The sequence below is a fragment of the Hipposideros armiger genome, unplaced genomic scaffold, assembly GCF_001890085.2.
Source record: "Hipposideros armiger isolate ML-2016 unplaced genomic scaffold, ASM189008v1 scaffold_544, whole genome shotgun sequence".
Taxonomy (NCBI): domain Eukaryota; kingdom Metazoa; phylum Chordata; class Mammalia; order Chiroptera; family Hipposideridae; genus Hipposideros; species Hipposideros armiger.
This window is the reverse complement of record NW_017731894.1, coordinates 1276646-1287375: the sequence shown is the minus strand read 5'-3', so window position 1 is coordinate 1287375 and position 10730 is coordinate 1276646. Positions and strand designations below refer to the sequence as shown.

The following is a 10730-nucleotide window of genomic DNA, read 5'->3' as shown; positions in this document are numbered from 1 at the left end:
CGGCGCGGGGCGCGGGCCTGGGACCCGGGTCCGCGTGAGGCTGACGCGCCGCCCCTGCCCCGCTTCTGCCCGCAGACAGCAGCGAGGAGGCGCCGGGGGAGAGCAGCGTGGACGCCGGGGCTGCGGGGCCGGCGGAGGCCCCGGGCGGACGGCCCCCCGACGAGGCGAGCGGGACCCCGGCACAAGCCCTGCTGCTGGGGGGCTTCGGGAGGAGCAGGGCGCCCAAGGTGAGCCGGGCTCGGGTGCGGGAGGCCGCGGGGCTGGCGAGGCTGTCGCTCCCCCAGCAGGTGACCCTGGCGTAGGTGGGGGGTGGCGTTCAGTCGGGGTTCAGGAAGTGAGCGCCTTCCCAGGAGAAAGACCCGCACTTCAGCGGGGCGTCTTGCAGTTTTGTTTTAGCGGCTTGCATCGGCGCAAACAGCATTTCTATCTTGAATCGTAAAAGTTCTCCGTGAACGAAAAGAAGGCTTGAACCTTTGTAGATTTAAGGTTTTTCGTTTGTTCCCATCTGAGGACATTCCTGAGAGCGGAGCTCCAAGAATTCTTGAAACGGTGTTTGACTTTAGGAGAGCGAGGGGAAGCATAGCCGGGCCCCTGCAGTTTTAGCGACATACGTTCAAGGATTAATAGTTTTGCATCAGGACGAGAAACTATACAGATACATAGGGCGTCAAGCACCTGGAGTCGCTGGGAAGGGTTGTGGAAGTGATTATTGTACGTTTTTATCAGGACGTAGAAAGGGCAGGCACTGCCGGCTCTAACCCGCTTGTCTTTATAATTGGGACTGTTAGGAAGTAGGCGTGGCCAGCCCCACGGGAAGACGTTGGTTAGGAATGCACTGTTTCCTTGGTTACTGACCAAGTTGGAGCAGCAGCTTTTCCTTTTTCATTTCTCTCCTTTGAACATACATCAGCCCCGGGGATGCATCAGTGACCGTTTTGATTGTCCTTTGGTCCCACGGAGCTAGGCTCATTTCTAGGAAGTCAGCCGTTGGTAAAGCAGCATCTGTCTTCTGAGCCATGGGAGGGGGGGGGGCGTTTTCGGGTAACCTGGGGCATCGCCCCAACTGTTTAAAATGGCCTTCCCGTGGGGTCAGCCAGGAAGAGTGCTCTGGGTCCTTTCTAATCTGCAAGCTGGCGTGATCTGACCTGCGACTTTTGTGGTGGTGGTGGTGTTCTCTGTACGTCGGTTATAACACTCATAGGATAACAGTATTCCCATAATACAGGTTGGAAACAGCGTGACCTGTGTTAGGTGAGGATGAGGCGGGAGCAAACATCCCAGCCAACTAGAGAAGCCTTTACATGGGTCATCATATTTTTTAATTAAGCTAACAATGCTTTTTCCTCCTTTGTCTACTGGTGTCGGTATCTTATTATAGGTCTGGCCAGATGAAGAATTTTAGTCATTTCATGATCTAACAGTTCTAATTTTTCTTCTGGGCAAGCAGTTTCCATGGAAACAACTTCATGGGATTAAGTTCAATCTCCCAGTACGTCTAATTTTTGGTACCAATGTTGTTACAAGTTTTGTTAGCCTCAGGTGAAGGCGCTTTGCCTGTAATCTCAGTATTACACCACATTCCTGTAGCATTATAATATAAACTTAGTATTATTGCGGTGAAGTTACTTAGGATCACAGGGGAATTTTCTAATTCCTCCAAACAAAAATGTCGTTTCCCCATATAACAGGTGTTGTTGTTTGTTGGGGTAGATACAATAGGCCAGGTCTGAGTGAAGTCACGAGTCCATATAGTTTGAGGGGTGACCATTCACATTTTCAGTTTCTACAGCCTGATAATGAGCTGCATTTCCACTTGATATTTTTAAACATGGCCCATCTGGTTCCCATTGGAAGCCCTTGAGAATTATGAATGCTAGTCCCTGTACCAGCCAGGTGAACTCTTGAAAATTGTCGTTTGGGGCTTCGCCGGTACCAGAGCGGTTAAAACACAGTGTTGTCACGCTTTGCAGGAGGACCACGGGAGTCCCATCGGTGTCTGCGTGGGCTTCTGCATCCATTGTAGTCGGCCATGGCTTCGTAGCCACCTGATTCCATTTGTGTTGACATAGATAACAGGCCTTGTGGAGTTAGAGGGCGGGCCGTTCCCAGTTCCCATCGTTGGGTTTGTGTGTGAGCTGTTTGTTGTAAGCTGTGGGGGCCATTCTACCTGTGGAGCTAATAATGCTTCGTGGTTTTCCAGGCTGTCTCCCAGCCTTTCCCTTCTTGGAATAACATTTCTTCTGTGTTTTTACTGTCTTAGACGAAGAATCTTTTTCTAACGAAGGATAGCCACAAATTCAGCTTGTCCCAGAGTACCGAGGCCAGTCCCTGTTCCTCCAAGTGGCTCTTTCTTTCTTATGGAGGCTCAGTGTTGTTGGAGCCACTGGGCATGCTGTGGCCATTGAGGGCTTATAGCCTAGAGCATTTGGGGTGTACCAATGAACCACAGAATGTTTCCCGTGCCACTCCCAAGTGAGCTGTGGTCACCCCATAGTGAGCCTGAGTCTGGGTGTTCCATGAGGCTCCCCCAAGCGTGCGGGTCTTATGTTGGGGGTGTGTTCAGGGGTTTTAGCCATTCCTGCAGTCCATTTTGAGGTGGCCCATTGGTTTATTTTATTATCTTAATCTGTACCTCTCCAGCCACACAAACATGGTTGATAATTGTGGGGAAGAGACACTGAAACATTGGGCACGGAGTTGTGGGGTTTCAGTTGCATTACCATACGTGGCCTTTTTTAGTTTTTTATTATTTAATAGCCACACAATGTTTGTCTCTGTTTCATTTATTTATCTGCCAGTTCTGCCAGGGAGACTATTAGGAAGCTATTCTTAAAAATGTTCTTGTAAAGTGAACCATTTATCCCAGGTTTTAAAGTATAGATAGGTATCCAGAAAAATCAGAATCAAGGGACATGTCAAGACTGAGATTGTCTCGTAGAAGAGCTCCTAGTAGAGAATCAGACTTTTCATCATAACGACGAACTTCAAGACCATTCATAGGAACAGAGGGATCACAGTGTGTGATCGCTTTAATGTATGACTGAATTTGGTTTGCTAATACAATCCTGTACTCTCACCCACCTAAGAACAAAACGGGAGATCCCACCAGGTTCCTGGGCTAGTCGCATCTCTGTCTTAGCAGATTTTCAGTAAACACATACACTAAGGGCCCCTTGGATGACAGCGATTGCCGTGACTAAGGCGAGAGGCTTGGCTGGGTGCACGGGGCACTGTTGTCAGGGCGTGTGTCACCTCTGAGTTGTGTGTCAGGCCCTGAGGTACCAGTGAGCTTGGGGTGCAGCCAGTGACGGGAAATGAGGTCAGGCAGGTGGGTGCTGGATCTCAGGGGACCTTGGGATGTTATCAGAGACGTGAGGGGAGGCCCCAGGTGGACCTGCTCAGGGGAGTGGCTCCTTCAGGTGTGTATTTCCTGGTTCCTTAAAAGGCTGTGTGGGAAGGGGATCCGGGGAAAGGCAGGACACTGGTTAAAGGCTCCCTTCTGCAATTTCTTCAGCCCAGTTCCTGGGGACTTGTCTCCCTGGCCGGGCAGCTAAGAAGCGAGCAGTCACCTGGCCTCTTTCCTGCACGCTTTGTGGTAGGTTCGGCCTTTCCTGCCAGCGTGGCTGGCTGAGCCAAGCTGTGTTGCAAAGAATGTCACTGAAGACCTGGTGCCCATCGAGGACATCCCCGAAGTCCACCCTGACCTGCAGAAGAGGCTGCGGGCACATGGCATCTCGTCCTACTTTCCAGGTGCCCAGCCTTGGCCGGGGGCCGGGGTTCCCCCAGCATGGGCGGCCCGACCTGCTGCTGCTCGTGGCTCCAGTTTCCCCTCAGGGAGAGTGGCTGGCCCTGGGGCCATGGCCAGGCCTCCGTGCCTGTGCTGAGGGGGTGTCCCTGCACAAGTGTGACTGGCCTCTCGCCTCCCTGTCCAGTCCAGGCTGCGGTGATCCCCGCTGTCCTGGAGAGCGCGGCCAACGGGTTTCTGGTGGGCAGAGGTGGCTACCGGCCCAGTGACCTCTGTGTTTCTGCCCCAACGGGCAGTGGGAAGACACTGGCTTTTGTCATTCCCGTGGTGCAGGTGAGAGGGAGGGCCCACCTGTGAGCGGGGTTGACAGGCAAGGAGCCCTCTTCTGACAGTGGCCCTGCTCCCCCACGGGCGGGACCCCTCCCCTGCGGGCCCTCCTTCCCACAGCTCCCCCAACGACCCTGCTCCCCCACTGCCTCTCCCCACCTGGGCCTCTCCCCCACTACATCCACTGCCCTCCTTCCCACAGGCCCTGATGCCGCGAGTCGTGTGCCAGGTCCGTGCCCTGGCTGTGTTGCCCACCAAGGAGCTGGCCCAGCAGGTATGTGGACCCTTGGCCTGGGGGGTCAGACCCAGAGTGCTTGTCCCTGAGACGTGCCTCAGGTCAGGCCAGTGACACCTGTTCCTTGTCCAGGTGAGCAAAGTGTTCAACATCTACACAGATGCCACTCCTCTGCGCGTCGCCCTAGTCACCGGGCAGAAGTCGCTGGCCAAGGAGCAGGAAAGCCTCGTCCAGAAGACGTAGGTCCCGCTGGGCCGTAGGTTCTGGGGCAGCGGTCCCGGCCGGTGCAGAGGGCCAGGCACGTGTGCCCCTGGCCGAGGGAGTGGCAGCTGGGGGTCCGTGTGGGGCTCCCGCTGAGTTTCTCCTGCTCCGCAGAGCCAACGGCTTCCGCTGCCTGGCTGACATCGTGGTGGCCACCCCAGGCCGCCTGGTGGACCACATCGACCAGACGCCGGGGTTCAGCCTCCAACAGCTCCGCTTCTTGGTAGGTTGCCCACCCACCCGGAGGGGCCCGGGCTGGGAGCAGGTGCCGACCTCGGCCACCGGACCCCACGCCTCCTGCCTCCCCAGGTGATCGATGAGGCCGATCGGATGATGGACAGCATGTACCAGTCCTGGCTGCCACGGGTGGTGGCGGCCGCCTTCCCGAATGACGGTGCTAAGGGTCCCCCTGCTTTGCTGCAGAGGCGGCAGCTCGAGGCCGTGACCGCTGCCAGGTACCTGGTCCTGAGCTCTGCTCTCGGTGGGGTGCCCAAGCAGAGGCCCTTGCACGTGGTCTGGGCTCCCGAGGCGGCTGACCAGGCCACGACTGCTGTCCCAGCGCCTGCCTCTCTTCCAGCACCTGCTGTCCCCAGATGCCACTGCAAAAGCTGCTCTTCTCGGCCACCCTGACCCAGAACCCTGAAAAGCTGCAACAGCTCGGCCTCTACCAGCCCCGGCTCTTCTCCACGGGGCTGGCTCGCGGGGGCACCAGAGACACCGGCGAGGACGTGGACTTGGGTGGAAAGTACACCTTCCCCGTGGGGCTCATGGTGAGTGGGGTGCATGGTGGCAGGGGAGGGGAGCACCCAGCACCGGGGCCCAGCCAACCCTGTGCTGTGCCCACAGCACCACTACGTGCCCTGCAGCCTGCGTGCCAAGCCCCTGGTCATCCTGCACCTCATCCTAGACATGAACTTCACGAGGGTTCTCTGCTTCACCAACTCCCGTGAGAACTCCCACAGGTGAGGCCCGGGAGTGGGCGTGCGGAGGGCCGGCAGGTTCTGGCAGGTTCCGGCCCTGCTAACCGGCTTTTCCCACCCAGGCTCTTCCTGCTCGTCCAGGCCTTTGGGGGTGTGACGGTGGCGGAATTCTCCTCCCGCTTGGGGCCCGGCCAGAGGAGGACGGTCTTGAAGCAGTTTGAGCAAGGGAAGATTCAGCTGTGAGTGCCGGCAGGGGTGCCCCTCCTGGGGGGTGTCTGCGCCTACCCTGGACAGCGCCCACAGTCCCGCATGTCCCAACAGTCTCATCAGCACAGACGCCACGGCCCGCGGCATCGACGTGCAGGGCGTGCAGCTGGTGGTCAACTACGACGCCCCCCAGTACCTGCGGACCTATGTGCACCGGTGAGGGCTGGCTGTGGTCGGGGGTGGGGCCTGCAGAGGGGCAGCCTTTCCACTTGTCCCCTCAAGGGCTGGGGACCCGCTCTGGAGCTGTCTGCTTGTTTCCAGGGTTGGAAGAACCGCCCGCGCTGGGAACACCGGGCAGGCCTTCACGCTGCTTCTCAAAGTGCAGGTCAGGCAGAGTGGGCCTTGGTGGGAGGTGGGGGTGGGCAGGGAGCCCCTTCTCACTTGGCTTCCTCCCTCCAGGAGAGGAGGTTCCTGCAGATGCTGGCAGAAGCTGGGGCGCCCGAGCTGGAGCGCCATGACGTCCCCAGCAAGCTCCTGCAGCCGCTGGTCCCGCAGTATGAGGCGGCCCTGGCCCAGCTGGAGAGGGCCGTCAAGGTGAGGGGCCAAGCTGAGGCCTCGTCGGCACAGCTCGGGCGGGAGGGGCCTGGGCTCCGGAGGTGTAGGCACACGGCCCAGCACTGCACTTTCCTCCTGGGGTTGGAGGGGCCGGGGCTGCAGACGACCTTGGGGGAGGACAAGGCCGATCCCCTTTCTGTCCCCCTGCAGGAAGAACGAAGGCAGAAGGCAGCCTAGGCAGGGGCTCAAAGGGCAGACGGGGCCCAGCGGCCTTGCCATGCAGCAAGGTGTGTGCCCCTGCTGGGGTTGGCGCTGTTTTAGAAGAATTCTGAGTACCAGCTGCTGGATGTGTGAGCAAGACAGGGATTCCTCAGGTTTCAAGAAGGGACCTTTGTCCCCTAGCACACGTCCTCAGGCCAGGCCCCTGGACACAAGGACCTTTCGTCGCTGCACCAGCCCTGGCCTGAGACCATCAAGGGCATACAAGGTCGGGCACTTGGAAATAGGGCTTTAGTAAAATGGTCGGTGCTACCGCAGAACTGACAGGATGGCATCTGTCCTGTTTGGCTGGCAGTGGGGCTGGCCCGAGTCGCTCCCTGTGGGCTGGGAAATGGCACTGTAGGAGCCCTTCCCGCCGTGTCCTAGCAGACCCGGAAACACAGCTGTGGGGGCACCGCCAGGGTACACAGTACACTCCAGCATGAGATGCTGTTTGTCACGAACGTAATTGAAATGTTTGTAAGAAGGCTCTTTCCCGAAATTTATATGCTGATGTTAAGACAAACTTAAGAAAATAGGAATTGGTTTTTTATCCTGCCTGAAAGTACGTTATTCACGTCAGCAAAACCCACCTGAACACAAGTCTTGGGTTCCATGGGATGCTGTCGCCCCAGTGGACACAGGGCAGGTACACGTCAGGAGGGCAGTGAGGCATCTGGGAACCAGGAAACGTTGCAGTTGTGGCTCGTGAGTCCTGAGGGGCAGGGATGGGAGGGGCTGGACCTCTGCCTTCTAAGAGGCTCCTGTTTGCCCCCTGGCCTCCAGGCCTTCAGTCCGGCGGTGGGACTGTCCTAGGTGTGACAGGGCGGGCCCGGTGCGTTCTCACTGTGACACTGGGGTGCGTTGTACTTCCTGTTGTCACGCCGCCTCCCTCAGCTGGGCGCGGTGGAGCCTTGAACCTGATGCTGGAGGCCTTGCCAGCAGCCAGAGCCTGTCCAGGACCTACCATCTGTGGGGAGGCGGTGGTCACTTTCCACTGAGCCGCCACGATGGTGTTAGAATGCACCTGACCCTCTGCGTTTGACGGGTGCTAAGGACTTGACGCTATGCTCTCACAGTGGCTGAGGACAGCTGAGCCCTCCAGGCGCTGAACCAGCCTCCGCAAGTGAGCAGAGTGCGGCTGGTGCCGAACCAAAGCCCCCTCTGAACCAGGAAGCAACACTTGGCGTTGGCACAGACCTGGGTCTGGCTCTTGGCCGGGGAATGCGCAGGTGACGAGTGGGCTTGCAGACGGCAGTGCCCAGAGCCCGCACGCTGTCTCCCCATGAACACCAGCCGTTTAAAGTCCGGGAGGTGTGCTCAGGGCACACAGGAGGTGGGCCGGCATATGCCCGGGAGGAGGGCCATTCGAGTCCTGCTGCCACCCCAGCTCGGTGGGATGGACGGACGTGCTGCTGCTGGGGGTTCAGCCAAGGACACTGGCCAACAAGCCAGGAGCAGCGCAGTCACTAGGAAACGCACATCAAAACCACAGGGAGGGAGAGCCACCTACCTGGGGGCCGTGGGAACACATGGGGACATGGAGTTGCTGTGGCCGGGAGAAGGTACGTCCGGCCGTGTGCATGTGTGTTGAGAGCAGTCGCCAAGGAGTAGAAGCAGGCGGTCACGTCAGCCACGATAGACGAGATGTGGGAGTGCACAGGGTAAGCGGGAAAGGCACAGGGCGACCACATGGATGAACCGGGGACCGTGCCAGCCGGCAGAAGCCAGGCGCACGGCCACGTCCTGGGGGGTCAGGCACCTGGAGGGCAGGTGGGTGCTGGCTGGGAGGGGGAGCAGGCCAGCAGCTGCTGATGGCCACAGAGCTTCCTTTTGGGATGAGAAAGTTCTAAAATGGGTGAGTGACCTGCCCTGTGTGTGACGAGGCTCAGTCAAGCACGGAGAGCGCACATGCAGTCACCTGGGTGACAGGCTGGCTGACGAAACAGGTTGCTGCCCTCAGCTCGCCTTTTTCTGTGCATTCGAGGGAGGGGGAAAGGGATTGGGCCGCTGACTGAATATAGCAGCCGAGCCTTCGGACTTTTGTAATAAATGCCAAGCAGAACACAGTTGGATTGTCACTGAGTCCTGTGGAGCAGCTGGGCATGGGGATGGGAGGCACAGCACGCAGCACTGAGCCAGTCCCACCAGGGTCTGTGCAGCAGGGCACGGCCCTGACCTGCGGGGCTGGGAGGCGAGGAGAAGAGCATGCTGTCTGCTCTGACACGAGCTGCACACATAGTCCCCGGCGTGAGGCCCCGAGGTGGCAGTTCTGACGGCACAGCCTGCTCAGGAGACTAATTCCAGGGCGAGAACCAGGACAAGACGGGGCGCTGCCTTTCCGCTTCTGACTTAGCTTCCCCCCTTCCTTAGGACCATCACGTCCAAGGACGCTGCTGGGTTGGTGGGGACTCGGGACTAACGGGACCTGGCCCCGTTAGCTCAGTCATTCGTTTGTCACTCAGTCACCAGGACTAGTAGGGCTCTGGGCACTCTCCTCTTCGCTGGGTCTCAAGGACACAGGCTCAACACCCTCGCGGTCACCATTCTCAAGCCCTGAGGAGGGGAGCGCACCATGCTGGCATGGGGGGCGAGACTCAAGGGGGACCAAGGGGATAAAGAAGGGACAAGGCAGTGAAGTGAGGTGAAGCTGGCAGAGGCCCGGGTCCCTGTAGGGTTGTGACCACGAAGAGACACGGGTCTGCCCCGCACCCAACAGGAAGGCTCCGAGCAGTGACTAACCCAGTCACCTCCAAAATGGATCCATAACAAGGCCACCCACATGGCGTTTCCTCAGATCCAGGGAAAGTCACGCAGAGCGCGTCGTATGGTGCCTGGTAAGCAACCATGTAGCAGGGCGTGGTTACGTGTGTGAGGAATCACCCCGTGTCACCCTCGGTGTGACGCACAATTTGCTCACATATCCTCTGAAGGGGGCCAGGTACCACAGCCTGTGCACCGAGCCTGCAGTCATGTGCCCTGGCCCTACTGTCCCCTGGAGCCAATGAGACAAGGACCGGGCGACCGCAGGAGCACATCCCATGTGCAGGGGGCTTCCTTCCCGAGGGGCAGGAGCACTCACCAGGGCAGCGGTGCTGGTCACGGCCGTCGCTGCAGCCTGCCCCCACGTAGGGTGACTGTCATCCCTTAGTCTGCAGTGGGGTCTCGTCTGCTACTGAAGAGCCCGTGACGGGGGCTGCTGTTCGGCCAAAGCCTAGAAGAAACCACACTTGCTCAGAGGCTACTGGAACATTCTCCACATCACAATCTATTTCCCCGAAGAATTAGGTAGAAAATGTGACTGGCATCATAGGTCACACAGTGCTGGCAGCACTCCACTGGACTGACGCACCTGGAGAGGGAGCCTTGTCACTACAACTGGCGTGGAACCTGGGCCCACAGCCGTCACCCTGCCTTCCGAGCGATGTGTGCACAATAGCCACATGCCATTTTGTTAGGCGCCGGGCATCTGCACTCACACTAAAGCACCTGGTCAGTTTTTAAGCCCCCGGTGTAGGAGAGTCCTCTACTCTCAGCCCACTGGCCTCTGCGATGGCATTCATGCGTCAATCAGTGTGCAGTTTACTCTCCAGCCCCGCGGGGGAGGCAGAATTCTTCACCCATTTGACAGATGGGAACCAGTCAAGCGACCTGACCAGAGCCCCGCGCAAGTGGAACGCTGGAACTTTGAGCATCTTAGGAAGGGAATGGAACCAAACCAGCGCTCCGAGATAAGTACTTACTTAGCTCTGGGCAAGGTGAAGTGTCTTTTTAAAATGATCGATTTACAGTCTTCTGTGCAAGTGATGTTATCAGTTCTTCCTTTGTGTGATCGGAAATGCCCACTGGGGATGTCTCTCCCCGCCAGACACGCGCGCGGGCGGCGTTAGCACCACCGACAGCGACCTCACAGGCCAGGGTGGGGTGGGGAAGTCACCGAGGCGGAGGGGGGTCACAGGGATGTGGGAGACCAGGCGGGCGGCAGTCACCGGGCGGGGGGTGGGAATCACCGAGGCGGGGGTCACCATGGTGGGCAACTTCACCATTGATGAGGGACGTGCGGTCGCGGGGGTTCGAAGGCACAACGGGCAGGCGGGGGCTGAGGAGAGCCGCACGCCGCCCCCTCACGCCTGCCCGAATGCGGACACTCAGCCCGTCACTCACCAAGGCTGCGCTGCGCGCGGCAAGGACCCGACGCTACCAGGCCCATTTGATGAGGCGG

The 10730-nt window shown here is 58.6% G+C and overlaps 1 protein-coding gene across 1 annotated transcript; it reads left to right on the top strand.

Moving 5' to 3' along the window:
- Positions 1-44: 44 nt before the first annotated feature.
- DDX51 (DEAD-box helicase 51) lies at positions 45-8577 on the top strand (the record flags this gene model as incomplete). The annotated part of the gene is made up of 14 exons (XM_019668925.1): positions 45-227; positions 3600-3750; positions 3933-4078; positions 4275-4346; positions 4440-4546; positions 4683-4791; positions 4878-5023; positions 5146-5338; positions 5415-5530; positions 5611-5727; positions 5810-5911; positions 6017-6080; positions 6155-6289; positions 6461-8577. Coding segments are annotated over 14 exons (1668 nt in total), but the record flags the coding sequence as incomplete, so codon positions are not given.
- Between the last annotated feature and the right edge of the window lie 2153 nt (positions 8578-10730).